At 38.2% G+C, this 19,350-nt stretch overlaps 2 protein-coding genes across 2 annotated transcripts; one reads left to right on the top strand and one right to left on the bottom strand.

Annotated features, from left to right (window-relative positions):
- Nucleotides 1–163: 163 nt before the first annotated feature.
- On the bottom strand, nt 164–4,710 carry SNAPC2 (small nuclear RNA activating complex polypeptide 2). Its single transcript, XM_081323642.1, has 5 exons — nt 4,344–4,710; nt 2,623–2,736; nt 2,468–2,536; nt 1,940–2,210; nt 164–1,103 (listed from the first exon to the last, which is right to left on the bottom strand). The coding sequence occupies exons 1-5, from the start codon at nt 4,524–4,526 to the stop codon at nt 727–729; spliced, it is 1,014 nt and encodes a 337-aa protein (XP_081179768.1). The 5' UTR covers nt 4,527–4,710; the 3' UTR covers nt 164–726.
- A 196-nt stretch (nt 4,711–4,906) lies between these two features.
- LOC308666580 (uncharacterized protein) lies at nt 4,907–17,670 on the top strand (the record flags this gene model as incomplete). The annotated part of the gene is made up of 10 exons (XM_081325473.1): nt 4,907–4,955; nt 6,554–6,634; nt 6,890–7,003; nt 13,521–13,658; nt 14,002–14,214; nt 14,752–14,852; nt 15,407–15,581; nt 16,014–16,184; nt 16,868–16,946; nt 17,366–17,670. The coding sequence occupies 10 exons, from the start codon at nt 4,907–4,909 to the stop codon at nt 17,631–17,633; spliced, it is 1,389 nt and encodes a 462-aa protein (XP_081181599.1). The 3' UTR covers nt 17,634–17,670.
- Nucleotides 17,671–19,350: the final 1,680 nt, after the last annotated feature.

Genomic DNA, 19,350 nt, shown 5'->3' with positions numbered 1-19,350 from the left:
CTTGGCCATGAAAACCAGATGGCTAATTTTCACTCAATCATTCTCTCAGCCCAACCCACGTTACAGGGTTGTTGTTTTGAGGAAAATAGGAGGAGGAAGGTATATTAGGTGTGTTTGGCACTTTGAATTATTTGTAAAAATAAGGCGGAATACAAATAAATAAAATATTGCTTTTATATTTTAATGAAAGTATTACAAAGCTACAGTACAGTAATTGTTCCCTATCTATGGTCTGCAGAACAATCCACCTACTGTAGGTTGACCATACTGCAAACATCAGATTAAATGATTAAATTCTCACTCAATTTGGAATTATCTTATTCTTATGAAATAAGAATAAGAATAAGAATAAGAAATTTAACATGAGTTTTGCCTCATAGAAATTTATTAGTCAAAGTGATCTTGAATTAAAGATTGCATTTGATACATCTGGAATAATCCATATCCTTAGAACAAAGATGGACACTCAGAGCATTATGTAAGCGCAAACTCTTTAAGATGAGAATGATTTCCCAGTAATAAACAGCAAACTTCAGGATTTTGGGAGGAAAAATTCTGAACATTCACATATATCATTAATTTAAAAATACAAAGTAGACATACTCGTAAGTCAAGTGTTAAATACTGAACAAAATTAAGGGACATGCTTGGCCAAAATATGACAAGTTTTTCCACTCTTACTGATACCAAGACACAACATTCATGACATGTAATAAAATAGAATCTTCAATCCAAAATCTCTTTTTTGTGTGCTAGAATATCCAAAGGAAACCAAAATGAATTCAATGGGCAAATACCCAGCGTCTTCCAATCTGTGGAAGGTGTTGGTGTTGTGCCACTTGTAGAACAAGTACTAGAGATAGTATCTTCTTGCTTTTTTGAAAAGCTATCTCTGGCTGATGGCACATTATAAAATGTTTCAGGAAGATCTTCATTAATGTTTACAAGCGGGCTGAACTTTCCTTTCATTCTATTTTTTTCATTCTTATAGTGTGCACTTAAATCAATATAGCATTTGTACATATGCCTCTTAAGTTTCTTATAATCCAGATGACTCAGTTCTTCTGGTAATGACAAAAGCAAGTCTAGTAGAACAGCCGACTCTGCAGAAAGCAATAAAGGAAGCAAAACATAAGTAGTGACTGAGAGCTAATTCATGTTGTATTTTATTTTCTAATTGACATTTTTACAAGTTTTTTTCTCTTATACTTTCCCAAAAGGTCTAGCAGAATAATTGTCATTGTTCACTCTTTCCTTCATCAATTTATTTGAATTTTAATTATCACCAAGTCTTACAGATTTATGATAATTTCTAACATGTTGTTTGTATGAAAAGCTAAATGAAAACTGGTCATTACAATAACAGCTGTAATTTCCCTATTATATACGTAGAAAATTCTCTTAGCTCACTTCTCATTTGTATTTTCACATGGAGAAATTTGCATTTGAAAATTTTCCTTACTCTCTAAAATCTCAACCATTGTTCCACAAACATTGCTAATAAACAAGGATGTTTTATTTTGAGTTCATGAGGAATAACTGGAATTTTAAGCAAGCCTTTCTTTCATTTACCATCCTAAAAGTGCAAAAGTAGATGGCCCACAGAGCTGGCCCTAGAATATTGGATGGGAAATTATTTTAAAATGTTTCAAACATACTAAAAACCTTGGAGACATTCAATATATTATTTCCAGTTCTAGGGCTTTTTCACTCCCTGCAGCATTTATACAATTTAAGTCTTCCCCTCAATAAGAAACCTGAGCAGTTTACAAAAAAATATTACAAAGAATAACATGATAGTAAAAAGCAGGTCTAAGAGCAACTAAAATTTAAATATAGAGTAAATAAAACAATTATTACCACAAAAAGGTAAACATGTAATTTCACATGCAGGAACAACTCATCTTATATTTTCATCTTGATCTAAATCCTAACTTACCACCAGGTGGTAGCTCTGGTGCTTTAGATCCACGTGAAATCACTGAAAGATATTTGTATATCTTTTCAAAGTCCACATGTATTTCACCATTTTCTGCAGGGGTCAACTGTTCTACATCTGATGATACAGTTGCTTCCTCAGATTCTGTATTGGATTTCATATTCTTGCTAGGAACAATTGGGATCACGCACTGAGCAGCATTTCCTTCTACAGGCTTTGGTGGCACAGAGTGAAGCAAAGAGAGTGGCTCCGCAGATGCAATTGTTAAAACCTAATTAAGAGAATCAGAAGAAAAAAATTTCAATAACTCAAAATGCCAGAAAACTAAATTCTCTGTATTTTTGACTATTGCATCTTTGCTGAGAAAGATGAAAATCAAAGGATTGAATAATTGTAATTAGCAATGATAGACTTGCTTGTTTCAAGAAAACGTTTGCATATCCAAACTTACAAGATCTCTCAAATTATTATTTTCATAGCAATACTTATCTTAATATGATCATGTTATAGAGGGGGTACCACTGTTACCTGGGAAAAAGCAGCTGTTACTGCATCCTCAAGGCAACCTGTTAACTTCTTAGCTAAACGAATCCATACCTGGAATAGAGTATGATACAATACATGAATATCTTTTAGCCTACTCGTCTTATATCTTTGAAACCATACTTTTAATAATTTCAGACCTCTATAGGTGCTGGAACTGGGGCATCCTTCTGTTTGCATTGGCGGTATCGATACCGTGCCTTGACTGCTTCCCTTGCCACACGTTCTTTCAGCTGGTCTACAAATACTAAGATCTGAAAAACATCACACACGAATGTTTAGAAGAAGGCAGTATTCTACTTTTAAAACAACACTGAAAATGCCTATTTTCAGAAAAACTGCAGTTTTCTTCCTGGTGCAAAAGAGAAACAACATTACAATCAGAGCAGAATCATTTTATTTTCTGTAGCTTTGTGCTTTGTCAGCTATAGGAATAGTTATATCCAACCCACTGCATGAATGCCCCCATCTGTAAATTTTGCTGATTGCATAAACAAATTAGGACATCTGAACTTTCTATTTTCAAAAATAGAGAACTAGAATCACCCATTAATGAAATTTTTTTAGCCACAAACAATAAGTGTAAAGTGAATTTTAAGAGCCATGATGGTGCAGTAGTTAGAATGCAGAATTGCAGGGTAACGCTGTCCACTGCCAGGAGTTCAATCCTGACCAGCTCAAGGTTAACAGCTTTCTACCCTTCCAAGGTCGGTAAAATGAGGACCCAGATTGTTGGGGGCAATATGCTGACTCTGTAAACAGCTTAGAGAGGGCTGTAAAGCACTATGAAACGGTATGTAAGTCTAAGTGCTATTGCTAAGTATAAGTCTCAAACTATTTAAGGCTATGCTAGTTAAGCAAACTAGAACTCCTTATTAAGAGACAAAACTTTACTAATTGAAAGTTGGCTCTATTCAATTACCTTTTTTATCTCATGAAACTCATATATTTCATGGATATTTTGGACCTGAGAAATAATTGGTCCAAAGTCATATCTCAGAATTATAATTTTGAGGATGAAAATATGGGGAGAGTCCATGTATGCTGTTTGAACTCTTTGATAGAAAGGCTGGATGGAAATGTAATAAATACACACAAATAGGAAGTCAAATATTTTTCTATTAACATACTTCTGCTTTGATTTAAATTTGGCTTGCTGACAAATTCTTAAAAGTGGGAAAACTTATTCATATTGTGCCATTTAGCCATAAGACAGTATTGCTGTTTGACATTTAGGCTTCTATTTCAGTTTAAGAGGAAAACCCTTATGTTTTATCATTCAAAAGCAATATACACACTTAGCTGAACACATACATTGCAAGATAGAATCTTAGTGTATATTCCACATTCTTTACGACAGAGACAAGGATTTGTAATCAGTCCTTTCCTTGTTTTTAAACGCTTGTGGTTCTTCCACTTCATCTTTAAATGTCCTGTCTGCATCATTCTAAGGTACTTGCCTGTCACTTCCAAACACACTTCACAATTAGAAATATATATCAATGATCTTCAGGCTAGATCATTGGTATTATTAATCTCGTATTTGGGCAGTTGAAACTCAAAACGGGCCATTTTAAAAATGAAAAATAAAAATATCCAGATTAAAGAGTGACTAGGATAACCGAAAGCAGTTCAATCCATAACAGTAGGTATTTATAGAACATAGTATGAAGCAGGTACAATACGGCAAAGAAATAGGTACAGCATGACCGGTTGATTGCTTCTTTCGTTTGTGTGTGTGTGTGTGATTTTATCACAGTCTGTGATAAAAATTTCTTCGGATATTCCCGTCTTTCGTTTTAGTAGGACCCCATCGAAGCCTTTTAAGGTATCCCAACTCACAGACTGCGCCTAAACTCACCTCGTCTTCATTTCTGGAAGGCAAGTATTTCTTCAGCTGTTCCGGTCGCAGCGGGCCCGGAGTCTGAGCTTGAGCTCTCAAAGCCTGGAGAAGACGTCGCTTTTCTCGATCCGTCCAAACCCGGACTGCGGGGTCCAGACGGTAGCGAGCGGGCGCCGAACGCAGCCTTGATGGTGGCTTCATAGCTCTCCCTCCCGAAAGTCCAGGCCCCAAACTAAGAAAAGGCCAGAAAAAGGCCTCTTCGCCTTCCCGCGAAATAAATTTCGCCGCCCCCTTCCTTTACTCTTCCCGCCCACAAAGGTTCGCAGCCTACGCGGCTCACCGTCGCATTTCGTATACCAATTAGCAATACTTCAGCAAGCTAAGATTTCCCAAGAGTCGCATTCTGATGACGTAGACACCTTACGCTAACCACCGGCGACCAGGAGGAGGAGGGGGGCAGGTGACGTAGCCCATGCTTCCGAAGGAGGGGGTGGGGCCGGGAAAACGGCCGCGGAGTCACAGAAGGGTTTTGAGTGGTAACTGAGAAGGATGCGTAGAATGCCTTTCTTCCTCTCGTTACCATGGTGATAGAGCGGGAACGCCCTCCGGCGCGGAGCAAATTGTCCTCGAGTCTGGCTACATGTCTATGCCAGGTCGAGGGGTTAGAGTTGCTTTGGGTGTCTTAATCCTCTTTCTTTGTGAAAGACCTGGTATGGAGATGGACTGCAGTGAGGTGGCCGACCCTAGAAGGGTTCCCATAGTTTGGAGGCTGGGATTCTGGGGGATGTAGAACGCCTTGAGCAGAACAAAGCCTTTATAGTTATAACTATATAGGGCTATTGTGTAGTAAAGATGTGGTAACTCTAGGCAAAAGATACAAGGTGCAGCTTTCGCCATTGTGGTGCCTTCGTACCGATGAGCAGTATTTATCAGTAATTTAGTTCTGTTTATTGTAAACATTCAAAAACAATTTGGCCATTAGCAGATGAAATAGACCAATGCTCCTCTTGGCTCCCAGGCAAAATGTGTCTGTGTTATTTCATGAAAAATTAAGTTTGGGTGAAATTAGAAGCTTAAAGCACATCAACTGAAGCAGGGGCAATTGAAAGGAGAGAGGTGGGAGGTCAGAAGAGTAAAAAGGAGGTAGAGCTAATAGGAAAGTACTAATCATTTATTAAAATAAATATTCACTCATGAGCCATAATTTCAGCAAATGCTCTAACACATAACACAGACTTTCTATAAGGACTATATATTTGTAATCCAGTCAGTAAACATTTAGAAATTTGAGAGCTACCCAGTTATACAAATATCTATCTGTACATTTTCAATTTTAAGAGCACGGGAGTTCATATTTCTTGGCAAATAATGATTATAGTTGTGTTACCATCCTTTCTGTTTTAAAAGACACTTAAATTGTGTACAAAAATATCACCCAAACTAAATATTTGTTGATTTACTTTAGGTTCCCTATGCCATAATAGCGAAAATTATAAGCACAAACTTCCTAGTCAAGAAAATTCTTATAAAGTGATTCTGAATATTAATAATGTGGGATTGATAGATTCATAATCCAAAGAAATCCCACCTTAGATATTCTTATTGACATTTGGGCGGGGGGGGCAATAAAAGATTGGTTGCATGAGATCACAGTTATACTTGGCATAACACATGTGAACTCACAGTAACTATTTGAGATCTGTTCATTACTCTCAGTTTTCTTAATTTTGGTACATTGCTACTTAGAGTATTGCTATTAGTTTCAGTGGGCCACTTTTCAGTCACTGATGTAACTTTGCCTAACAGATTGAAAGTGAATGCAGGGAGGCAGTGATGGAAGCAGTACAGTAAGTACACTAATTGTGATTTGGCCACCTGATCCTCACTGATTATGAGGAAGCTGTGGTGAATTCAACTAGCTGTGAATCCTGATTTGAGGCTCACTGTATTAGAACAAGGCCAATTATAACGAATATGTTATATTGGTTGTTGTTAAACTGGGAGTGAGAAATCCTTATAAAATTGGGTTGTGATCCAAGATCTGATATTATACCCTGATTTACTTTTACCTTACTCTAGATTGTTGGTAGGTGTGAGCTAACTTTCAGGAGTTTCAGCGCACCATTATACTGGAAAAGGCAGTTTTGTAAACATTGAAATAATGGTACTTTGGATGTAAAATAATGTCCAGCCATAGCAGCTTGCTGAGGTTTTACTTTGTTTTTCAGGCTGTGCACTCTTTCTTGATTTGTACAAATCTGATAATGAAACTTCTTCAGGGCAGGCACCTGTTGAAGAGGAAGAGACAGGTAAAAAAATTAATAAAGATGAATTCCATTTTTCCAGAAATATTTTGAGATTTCTAGCAATAGATGGGGGTATTTAGCTTTTCTACATATGTAACTCCTGAATATTAAAGTCTTAAATCTCTAGTCATGGCATCATGTTCTGTCCAACTGATCTAGTCATAAATATAGGTATTATTTAGAACTGTACATTAATACAGCAGAAAAACCTTGCCTTCCTACTCTCTAAGGACTCTACATCACTTTTATTTCTTTCAGAACTCATTTTTGTCCACATTGGTGCCCAGGAATTCACTGTACCATGCAAGCCTGAGAAAACAGATGTTGTGATTGGTATGAATTCTACCTACAGCTGGAGCCTGGAAAATAGAGGTTAGACTTTATTGCTCAGGGGTGAAGATTTCTTTATAGAGAACAAACGTATGATGAAGGAAATACCATTTTTTCTTGTGGAGATATCTATGAATATTTTCTGGCTTTCAATGCTTCCTTTGATTGCCTCAGAACCATAAGGTAGATTTTTGGAGAACTGAATTCAAATATTTTATAAATATTTTATAGTGGGAGGAGTTTGATTCTGTGACTCCGGAGGAAGTGGACAGGATCATGGGGAGGCTGAGCACCACCACATGTTTATTGGACCCGTGCCCTTCCTGGCTGGTCTATGCAGCCCGGGAGAGGACACGCAGCTGGTTCCAGGCAGTTATATCGGCTTCTCTGAGCGAGGGTAGCTTCCCCGCCGTCTTGAAAGAGGCGGTGGTGAGGCCTCTCCTCAAGAAGCCTGCCTTGGACCAGCTGTATTGAACAACTTTCGTCCTGTCTCCAACCTTCGCTTTCTTGCGAAGGTTGTTGAGAGTGTGGTGGCACATCAGCTCCCTCTGGTCCTGGATGAAGCGGATTATCTAGACCCGTACCAATCGGGTTTCAGGCCCGGGTACAGCACGGAGACGGCATTGGTCGTGCTGGTGAATGATCTCTGGAGGGCTCGGGACAGGGGGCATTCCTCTGTTCTGGTCCTATTAGACCTCTCAGCGGCTTTCGATACTATCGACCATGGTATCTTGCTGCGGCGTCTCAGGGGACTGGGAGTGGGAGGCACGGTTTTACAGTGGTTCTCCTCCTATCTCCAGGGACTTTCGCAGTCGGTGTTGGCAGGAGGGCAGAGGTCGACCGCGAGGTCTCTCATTTGTGGAGTTCCTCAGGGGTCGGTCCTCTCGCCTCTCCTGTTCAACATCTATATGAAACCGCTGGGTGAGATCATTCGTGGTTTTGGAGTTGGGTATCATCAGTATGCTGATGATACCCAGCTTTTCCTTTCGACCCCAAACCACCCCAGTGATGCCCTCAACGTGATGTCCCGTTGCCTGGAGGCGGTTCGGGTCTGGATGGGGAGGAACAGACTTCAACTCAACCCCGACAAGACCGAGTGGCTTTGCATACCTTCATCCTGGGTTTATTCGGACATTCCACCTCTCGCTATGGGGGGTGAACTATTACCCCCCGTAGATAGGGCTCGCAACTTGGGAGTCCTCCTAGTTTCACGGCTCACCCTGGAAGACCACATAGGAGCTGTGACTAGGGGGGCTTTCGCCCAGCTTCGCCTGGTGCGCCAGTTGCGGCCCTATCTAAGCCGGGATGATCTATGCACGGTCACTCATGCGCTCGTAACCTCTTGACTAGACTACTGCAACGCTCTCTACATGGGGCTGCCCTTGAGGACCACCCGGAAGCTCCAACTGGTACAGAATGCAGCCGCGAGAGTTGTGTTGGGAGTCTCCCGATACTCCCACGTTACACCTCTGCTCCGTGAGCTGCATTGGTTACCAGTTGCCTTCCGGGTGAGATTCAAGGTACTAGTAATGGTATTCAAAGCCCTACATGGCAGGGGTCCGGAGTACCTGAGGGAACACCTGCTGCCGGCATCGACTTCCCTCCGCCCTGTGCGTTCCCACAGAGAGGGCCTCCTCAGGGTGCCACCGGTCAGAGAATGTCGACTGGTGGCCCCCAGGGGGAGATCCTTCTCTGTGGGCGCCCCGGAGCTATGGAATCAGCTACCGGTTGAGCTCTGGACGGCGCCCGACCTTCGCTCCTTTCGCCGCGAGCTAAAAACATACTTTTTTGAACAAGCTGGCCTGGCCTGATGAGGGGATTGGGGGGGGGGTTGCTATTGTTATTTTATTAGGTTTTAAAGATGTATTTTAGTATGTGGGCATTTATTTAATCTTGTTTTAACTTTTGTAATTTGTATTTTTTTATTCTTGCCCTGTTCACCGCCCTGAGTCCTTCGGGAGAAGGGCGGTATAGAAATAGTATTAAATAAATAAATAAATAAATAAATTCCAAATGCCTGTCAGATCTGCCTCAGTCTGATCGCCTAGGGAAGTAAAACTCTTGACTCCATTTGTTTGAAGTGAAAAGGCACTTTTACTAAGAGATGCTGATTGCAGTAGAGTCAAGCGAAATCTAAAGTTCCCACGCACCAATAAAGGACTAACCCCTTGGTTCCCCTTAGCCCTCCCCCCATGATCCATCCGTATGTAGCCAATCTGGCACCACCAAGATGTTTTGGGAAACACAGATGTTTGAGCTGGTAAAATTCCACTCAGGGTAAACTGCCTTGAAGATGTCAGTGCACCATCATGAATCAGATTCCAAAACACTGCTGTTTCTCAATTGTCAATCCCCCCTCCCAATTTCCCATCATCAAGGTATACAGCTTTATTGCCCATTTGTTCTCCCCTCCCCTGATTGATGGCAGAATGCCAGCAAGGCGCCAAGCTGAAGCTGTTGGATCTGACAGTGCCTTGCATGTAGCTCAACAAAACAGCAGTAGCTAAGTTGGTGTCCTTCAGATGTTTTGGTCTGATGATTGATCATGCTGGTTAGGACTTTTGGACTTCAGAATATCTGGAAGGTTCTTTTTAAGACTGTTAAAAGATTTGAACTTGCTAAATTAACTTATAACATAATTTTTTCCTATTCTAGTTTAAGAATTGACTATAAATACAAATTATAGAAGACATTATGCACTCTTAAAATATATTATTAAATGGTCTTTTTAGTTTGTAGTTGTTTCCAACACAATATTATTTCTGGATAATACCCACTTACTCAATCTCAACAAAAGTTTTGAGGAGATGGAAATATTGCACAACAACCTTAGCATTTTTTCTAGTTTTATTTTCTGTGAAATGTGCAACATAATAATTTACTGCCAATATGAGTTCACTATCAGGTTTCCACAAGAAAACAAACAGGCATTCAAAGATAAATTCAGAGAAGTAGATTTACTGAAATAGTTATGAAAGAATTCCTGCAATTGCTGTGTATTAAATGTGAACCTTATTTGTGGTGCATTCAAAGTTCAAATATTATACTTGTAATGTAATGCATTAGAAATTATTCTCTTTGGATGAGCATGATGGTTTTGTCTGTCCCTTATTCTGATAATAGATGTATCAGGTACCACCAGGCTGATTGCTTGTATTGTATAACTTGTTCTCACATATGCTTTTTTTTGCATCAGTATAGTTTAAAAGTGTGGAATATAACATTGGCTGAAAAAGTAAACATAAGAAAGAATTTTGAAAAATTATTTAAAGTTTGCTATTTTTACAATTGGTTTAAAATGTTTAGTTATATTAACAAAGTAATTCCCAATAGATTATCTTCACCATTCTATGTGCCTCTTTTCTGAGCAGAAATACTGAATGTAGATGTTTAAAATGTTGTATCTCTCCAAAAGATTACAAATGTACAACTGCAAATATTTCTGAAATCTTTTGTTGTTGTATTTTACTTTTCATGATATTCCTTTCAATGTGTTGTTAATGTGTTGTTTATATAAATATATAACTTTAAATACTTGGAGGGCACGTAGTTTACTTCTTCCTTAGGCAAAAGCACAAGTGTCTAATGTTTGATTTGCTAATAGTTATGTGTGTCTGAATGTGCACACGCAGAGAGATGGAAATTACAGCCTAGAGAAAGAAATTCAGCTTGTCAAGGCAATTTCCTGGATCCATCTTCCAGTCTTGCATCATAGCGACATGGCTGAGGGATTGCGGGGCTCCGTACTCCACAGCTGGTTTCACTCTGCCAGGGGACCCTAAATGGGTCTAAGTCACCCCAGAGAGGCAACGAAGAAGGAGGGGCCCCTTGCTTATCGTGGAATGACAGTAGTCAATCCGGGGGAAGCCCTCCAACCCGACAGAAGAAAGGCTAGATACATCTCACTGACTTGCCCAAGCTATTGGCCACTGAAGTCTAAAAGCACTAACCAGAACAAAAACCGTACAGTTTGCTTGGAACTGGGTGAGAATATCGATCTTCTCTCTCCTATCCCCAAGAAGCAAAAAATCCTTCGAAAGTGAGAAGGGAGGGGATTACACCCCCACCCTTCAATAGATGGAAGCGGTGAATTAATGTTTATGGGGGACAGAAATATATTGTAATGAAGTTAATAATACTACAGTCTGGATAAAACTGAAAATTATGAAAACTCTTAAGATTTCACATCTGAAAGAGTATTGATGAAATTATAAGAAAATAATTCTTTATCTTAAAAGTTGGAAAATGAGTAGATACTGACATTTAGCGGAGACTAGAGCATAACTACAGCTGCATTCTCAGAAATTGGCAAGATGCCCAGAAATAGAAAAAACTTGTTTCTTTGAACCTTGGTGATTTTTAGCCAAATAAAGAACAGCTAGGAACAGAGGAAAGAAAATACAATAGGGCCATCTACTAGAGAGTGTGAACTGCATTTGTTTTAAAAACTGCTGACCTCCTGGGACTATAAATACTCACTGAGCTATGATTTCTAAGCCCAAGAATTGTTTGCAGAGAAAGAAAAACCTTGACTTTTGGCTAATCTTCTAGGAAGATTTACTGGAAAGCTTTTAGGTAGCTAAACATTCTGGACTGCAATTCTGGCTGGTTGATAATTCTAAGACCCCTGAATGGAAGAACTGTTATAAAACACTGCTTTCAATGATGCTTTGACAATTGGAAACAGTTGGATTACAAAAACCATATATAAAGATAAGTATATAAGATTTAGTTGTTTGGATTTTAAGATTGGCTGGTTTGATAAGGCTAATCACAGAAACTATGGTACTGGTGAAAGACTATCTGGAGGAGGGAGACAAAATGGATGTTGCATAGGAATAGGAAACCACGCCTAATATTCTCTTCTGAAGGCCCTAGCCTGGCATATCAGAGAACTGCAGGAGCAATACTCCAAGATAAGGCAAATACTTTCCAGGAGGAAATGTATGCAATGCTGCGACAGATTCAAGTGACAATGGTTTCAAAGCACAATGAGATTAAAAACAACTTTGATGACATAAATGAGCACATCTTCAACCTAAACTTACAATTAAAAAACTCTCAGAAAACAATGATAAAGAATGAACAAACAAATCAGATAATAAAACACAAACCAGAAGAAAGTGACTTAAATAGGGAAGCTATAAATGAAGAGAATCACAACTTAACACAAACAGGAGAAAATCTATAAGACTTTGTCACAACAATGAAAATTGAAAACATATTTTATCTTTCAGGATTTCAAAACAAATTCAAGGACACGAAAGAAGATCTAACAAAATGGATTATAAAGCTGCCAGGAGAATTATTAGGGTCTGGGAGACAAAAAGCATACATCCTACTCAACTTGTCTTTCTTACTCCCAATAATACTTACAAAAATACAGGAATCCCCTGGCAAGCGGAACATGCTGACTTGGAAAGCTACTTGGCAAAAGGCTAGAGTTAGATTCAAGAGATTTGATTTGACTTATCAGATGGAGTACTATATGATTAAACACTTGTTTGAATATGGTTAAAAGAATAGATAATTTTGGATATAAACGGGCTCTACAATAAGGGATAAGATATATAGGTAGTATAGTATTTTTTATAATATATGAAATGTAAAAATATTGGGATGATGTATTTGAAAAGTTTGGACATTTAAAGGTAATTAAATTTGAGAAAATTATGATTGATAAGAATCATTTGAATACTGACGGGAAATCAAGCTTAAATAATAATAAGCAGGCATATACATAGAATGAAGGCTACTGCTAAGCTTGTAAGCTGCCCTGAGTCTTCGGAGAAGGGCGGGATATAAATGGAATTAAAAATGGAATTAAAAATAAGAATCTTGAAAACAGGACATATAGTGACTTAATAAGATGACTTTTACATGTACAATTGAAACATAAGCCAACCAGAAAAGATGTTATATATGTGGATGTTATAAGATATAAGTACCGGTAGTATAGTATTTTTAATAATATATGAAATGTAAAAATATTGGGATGGTGTATGTGAATGAAAAGTTTGCATATTTAAAGGTAATCAATTTTGAGAAAATTATGACTGATAATGATTTGAATACTGAGGGGAAAAAGCTTAAATAAGAATCTTGAAAACAGGACATATAGCGACTTAATAAGATGACTTTTACAAATACAATTGAAACATAAGCCAGAAAAGATGTTATATATGGATGTTATTGTTATTTGTACAAACACAAGAAAAATATTTATATCCAACCTTGTATGTATTGAAAATATTAAGAATTATATTTGTTTAATGTTGACAAAGGAGAATACTACTGGAAGAAGAGAAGATCAAGGAAATATACTATTAATATATTGATTATGGAATTATAGAATTTAATCATTATTGATTGTTTTTAAATATATGAACCCAGACAACCCACTGTTTACTCAGCACTAAAGATTGTTATAGTAAAAAATCAATAAAAATATTAAATAAATGAATAAATAAAATTTCTAGTTCAGTGCAGGTGTTTTGGCTGATTGACTAAGATGAAATTGCCATTCTCAAATGATAGGACTTTGCTGTCTGCTTTCCAGAAAACCTAACTCTCCTTTCTGGTGCCTCCCTGATTTTGCATGAATTTCGTGCTGAGGAGAGTGGACGCTATACCTGTTCCATCTCTTTCACAGAGGAAGACCAGCTCCACACTGTGACTTTCTCTCATATGGTGGTGGGTGAGTATATCACTGCTGTTATGAAGGATAAATAAACAACAGGGTACTAGTGTTATGGATGCTTGATAAGAAAACATCATTTGATTTGGTTTATTTGATTATATGGAGAGATTGTGGAAGAAAATGTTCTTTAGAAATAAGTGAGAAGAAAACAGTTTTCCCATGGCAGGATCCTCTAGCCAAATGCCAACATACCTTTTCAATTTTCTAAGAATTCATTATTCTTTCCAGAATTTAGAGTCTGATCATTTCTTCCTGATTGCTACGATGTGGCGCATGCTAAAATATTTTGATTCACTATCCTTGTAGTGGAATTTAAATTTAAATTTGTTCCTTTCCTCAGGATATCACATACGTGGAGAATTACAGGTCCTCCTGATTTTTCAGAGCAACTCATGTGATAAGTCATTGACAGATGAGTTTGTGAAGAGTCTACACACACAGCTGAGTCAATTGGTGTCCCACCTACATTGTGAACTCCTTTCTGGGACCACCACTTGCTTTCCTACTGTGGAGAAGCCGTTAGATGAGTTCAACCTCCAAGTAGAGCTAAAAGGTCAGTGCCAAAAAGGGATATGGTTTGGAGGCTCCCATATGAAATCAGGAAGATAGATTTCAGTTGTACTTTGGGGAGTAAGTGAAGTTTAGCATAGGAAAGATTCATGCAGAAAAGAAGATTTTTCTACTTTAAGTTTGGCTTTCAAACTTTCAGAGGTAAACTTTCCCTGAAATCACTGTCTATTACTCATAATAAATTTTGGGTTAAGAGTTGCTTTCTTGGAGTAGTGGAAAAGCTATTGTTTGAGGGGCAAGGACTATTATATAAATATATTATGAAACAGACAACTGTCTAAAGTTTGGCCACTGTAATTTTTCATGCTGCATGCAAACTGCATGCAAGTAGTATACTGTCAGTTGATTTTACAATGCACTTCTTATCCAAAGAGCATAGAACATTGTGCAGAAAAGATTGTAATGAAAATATATTATTTTGTAATATTTCAGAGTGTTTGGATTCTGTGTGTAATGGTAAAAAAGAGAATCTAGTGGTTAGAGCAGATCACAAAAACAGTAATGTATTTTTGTTTTCCAGTAACTCCATTTGGAAAGGGCTGGGATAAATTCTGCTACCCTCAGGTTGATTCAATGGAATTAGAATGTTACCACTCAGCAGTCCAGAATAATCTACAGGAGGTTTGTAATTTGTCCCACTAGGTTTTGGAGCTAGTTACATTTTCACCAAATGCATCCTAGGAAGCTTATCTTTTAAAATGCAACAAGAGATTTCATGTACTTGGATCAAGCACATCTGGCAAAGGTCAACAGGATGCATTGCTTTTTTATTGTGCTCTTGTCATTCCAGTTACACCTAATCCGAATATGTTAATATGCATTTTGAATCCACAAATTAATAGTTAATACTTAATTGATCTATGGTGGTGGGGCTATTTACTGTGGGGTAGGAATCAAGAACATCAAACAGCAAGTCTGTTTAAGAATTTGATGCGTGCTTTTATCCACAAGACATTTGGTATATAATTAACCAAGTTTTGCCTACTTACTTTTATGAAATATGCATGACATTACTAGCAATTGCTGACCTTCTGAATTTTCTGTTCACTTATTTTTTTACTTTTTTCAACTACACACACACACACACACACACACAAACACCTCATAGAAAAAGTGATTATCCGTTTCATTTTATGGCTCCTAAACTTTTCTTTCCTTGACCCATTGCTCTACAGGCCAAGGAAGCCATGACTGAATTTATGGATAAGAATAAACACTTTTCTCTGGAAACAACAAATGGTTCCGATGTTTCTTTTGTCAACACCTTTTTCAATTTCTTAGAAGATGGAAAGTGCTGGGATGGTTATGGACAGACACAGGCGCTACAGGCACGCTGTCCCGACTGCTGTAGTGAGTGAAGCAGGTGATCCAAAAGCTACTGCCTCATCTGTCTTCAGACATTGTCTTTGGTTTATAAACTGTTGTTTCCCTGAATGCTGTGGGAAGTCTTTTACACATTCTGTTCCTATCCATTTGTCTTGTCTTTTTCATATAATGTTTTCTGTAGCTCTGTCAGGTGTATCTTGGAACCCATGCAGATTCTATCCAAATGTAGGGGCTTATCTATTTATCAGCCTGTACTGAGTATGATTCTTCCAAATCAAGACTTGAAAAAAATGTTTAGAAGAACTCAGATTTTCTAAAAAGATAGCTTTGATGGGGATCGCCCTTATGTGGTCAAATTTGAAATTCATCTTCTCTGCTTCCCCCAAATTTTAAGGTAATGGAGAAATGACATTTGTTCTTTTCACTTTACCCTTTATCTGCCATTTTTCTGGACAGCTTTGTGCCCTCCTGGAACATACAGTGTGGCTGCCACTGACAGCTGTGTTCTCTGTCCAGTTGGGAGCTATAGCTTGCACTATGGGACAGTCCTTTGTATTTCATGCAAACACAGTTGGCTTACCTCACATCCTGGTGCCAGAACATCTGCAGACTGCATGAATATGAGAGGTATGTATTAGACTGGATATTTCCTTAGAGTCCCATTTTAGGCAGTAATTATTGGACAGTCAGTTTTTGATTATTTTTTAAAAATGCAAACACTACCTTTAGAAGGAATTTTCAGGACTACAGCAGGAAAAGGATTCATTTTTCCCCTCTTGTTTCAGTCATAATTATAAGCAACCCCATAGCCCTACTAACGTTAAGAACTCCATGCTAAAAGCATGAATGCAGTTAACATTGGGCCTTGTTTGGCCTCCCAGTGTTCTTCTTTCAGTAACATAAATTGAAGGAAGTGGTGAGATATTCCATCAGTCTGTGGAATATGGGATGATTATGGAGGTACTTGACAAATACAGTTTCCAAGACACTAACTTTTTTTTTGCAATTCTGTTTATAAATAAATACAGACATCTAGTTTACTCTCCTAGCTGCAAATCTTAACACATGTGTAGTCTTAACACATGAGAAGAACACTAGGTTTGGGAAGGTTTATATAGTAGTAAGTGGAAATGAAAAGTAATAGCTGAACATACAAGAACACATATAGATTTAGTGCTTGGTCCCAATATTTATGTACCCTAGTTTCCTGTTTTCCTTTTATATATAATACTTAATTGGGATAGATGCTATAATTGGACAGGAGACTTGACTTTAGATGCTGAGGAATCCTTAAATCTGTTTTCATATAGTCCCTCCTTCACGTCGATTTTCTGTAGTGATGATGGCCTTTGCCGTGCCTCCACTTGGTTGCCTCTGTCTCATTGTGCTGTAAGTTCTGACTATTCTTATTTCCTATCTGATTTCATTCTTGTAAAATTTGGTAGGCCAGATTTATGGATGGGTAATCAGGTTAAATTAATCAGTCTAAAGAATAGATTATGAATAGATTATGATCTAGTCATAATGACTTAATCAGGTAATTTAGGTATAATTACCTAAAACTTTCTTTTAAGTTAGCAATTACATAATTTTTTTAGTATATCATATATCTCATTATGCTTTGTAAAAGATTACATACAGTGGGTCCTTAGAGAATTGAAAAACACAAGTCATAGGAAAGAGAATGTTGTTCCTTTCTAGGAAATTGAGTCCATGTTATGAAGATGTGTTTTGGCAAAACAATGGTGTGGATGTCTTTTAGGGTTCACTTGTTTCTAGTTAAGTGCTTCTCTGTCCATCTCTTGCAGCTGTTGCTATTGCTTCCGTCGTCGCTGGCAGAAACGCCATTCTTCTACTAAAGTTGATGGACAGACCAAAGTACAAGAAGAAACTCCAGCTTCTGATAATGACACCGCCCTTGTAGCCACTGAAGAACCTCTTTCTCTCCCCTTGCCTTTTTCTACTTCTGAACATCCCAACAATGAAGGGGGCATGTCTCCACCTCTTTCCAAGCTAGAACCACAGGCTCTTCCTGGGTTGGCAAATCCTGGTGCCAGAAGTCTTTTGTCATCATAGCTTTAACTTGCTTTGAATGATAATTCCCAATAAATTATTATCCAGGAAGCAGCCTTGGTCCTATTGTTTCTACTGATAGATTAGTCCCCACTAACTACCCTATTCAGACTTTTCATTTTCGGTGGTTCTCTTCTGCTATATTTTTTGCAAATTTATTTCCATATCAAGAAGGTTAAAGATTATGTATTCCTTATTAACCACAGCCCATTGTACCTTATTACACTAACTTTATTACAGGCTTAGCAGGTTGGATAAAATTTGAGCTGAGTGTTCATTTCTAGTATCCAAGAAGAAACACACAGTTTAATGTGAAGCTTGTGAAAAAAGCAATTGAAGGAAACAAAGCGATTAATAGAGCAAAATACAAGCTTATAAATACAAAAAGGGTTTTGAGATTCTTTTGTGAGTCCAAAATGATTTAAAGAATTATCGCCCAATAAGCCTTCTTTTACTCATCTACAGTTGCAAGAAAAAGTATGTGAACCCTTTGGGATTACAAAGGAGCCTCTGCTCCTTTGGCTGTGCATCATTTAATGTTCTCAATATTCCTTTTGCTATTATCTTGGTAAAAACCTTGTACAGTTGCAAGAAAAAGTATGTGAACGCTTTGGGATTAGGTGGAGTTTTGCATGAATTGGCCATAAAATGCACTCTAAACGTCATGTAAGTCACAACAATAGAAAAACAGAGTCTGCTTAAAATAATACACAAACAGCTGTTGTCATGTTTTAATTGAACATAAGATGGAAACATTCACAGTGCAGGGTGGAAAAAGTATGTGAACCTTTGGACTTAATAACTGGTTGACCCTCCTTTGGCAGCAATAACCTCAACCAAACGTTTCCTGTAGTTGCAGATCAGACCTGCACAACGATCTGGAGTAATTTTGGACCACTCCTCTTCACAAAACTGTTTCAGTGTAGCAGTATTCTTGGGATGTCTGGTGTGAATCGCTCTCTTAAGGTCATGCCACAGCATTTCAATCGGGTTGAGGTCAGGACTCTGACTGGGCCACTCCAGAAGGCGTATTCTGTTGAAGCCATTGTTTTGTTGAATTACTTGTATGCTTTGGGTCATTGTCCTGTTGCATCACCCATCCTCTGCGGAGCTTCAGTTGGCGGACAGATGGTCGTACATTTTCCTGCAAAATGTCCTGATAAACTCTGGAATTCATTTTCCCATCAATGACAACAATCCATCCAGGCCCTGAGGCAGCAAAGCAGCCCCAAACCATGATGCTCCCTCCGCCATGTTTTACAGTGGGGATGAGGTTTTGATGTTGGTGTGCTGTGCCTTTTTTTCTCCACACATAGTGGTGTGTGTTTTTCCCAAACAACTCAATTTTGGTTTCATCTGTCCACAGTATATTTTGCCAGTAGTGCTGTGGAACATCCAGGTGCTCTTTTGCAAACTTCAAATGTGCTGCAATATTTTTTTTGGACAGCAATGGCTTCCTCCGTGGTGTCCTCCCATGTACTCCATTCTTGTTTAATGTTTTCCTTATTGTAGATGTGTCAACAAAAATGTTAGCATGTGCCAGAGATTTCTGTAGGTCTTTAGCTGACACTCTAGGATTCTTCTTTACCTCATTAAGCATTATGCGCTGTGCTCTTGCAGTCAATTTTACAGGACGACCACGCCTAGGGAGAGTAGCAACAGTGCTAAACTTTCTCCATTTGTAGACAGTCCGTCTTACTGTGGACACATGAACATCAAG

Source organism: Vipera berus (genome assembly GCF_964194415.1).
Source record: "Vipera berus genome assembly, chromosome: 3".
NCBI classification, from domain to species: domain Eukaryota; kingdom Metazoa; phylum Chordata; class Lepidosauria; order Squamata; family Viperidae; genus Vipera; species Vipera berus.
This window is presented reverse-complemented; position numbering and strand designations above follow the sequence as displayed.

Excerpts from the sequence above, each read along its gene's own strand:
- SNAPC2 (XM_081323642.1), bottom strand. The coding sequence starts at position 4,526 with ATGAAGCCACCATCAAGGCTGCGTTCGGCGCCCGCTCGCTACCGTCTG. Across the intron at positions 2,537-2,622 it reads CAGTTCCAGCACCTATAGAG|GTATGGATTCGTTTAGCTAA; the intron begins GTCTGAAATTAT and ends ACTCTATTCCAG. Across the intron at positions 2,211-2,467 it reads TAACAGCTGCTTTTTCCCAG|GTTTTAACAATTGCATCTGC; the intron begins GTAACAGTGGTA and ends TCTCTTAATTAG.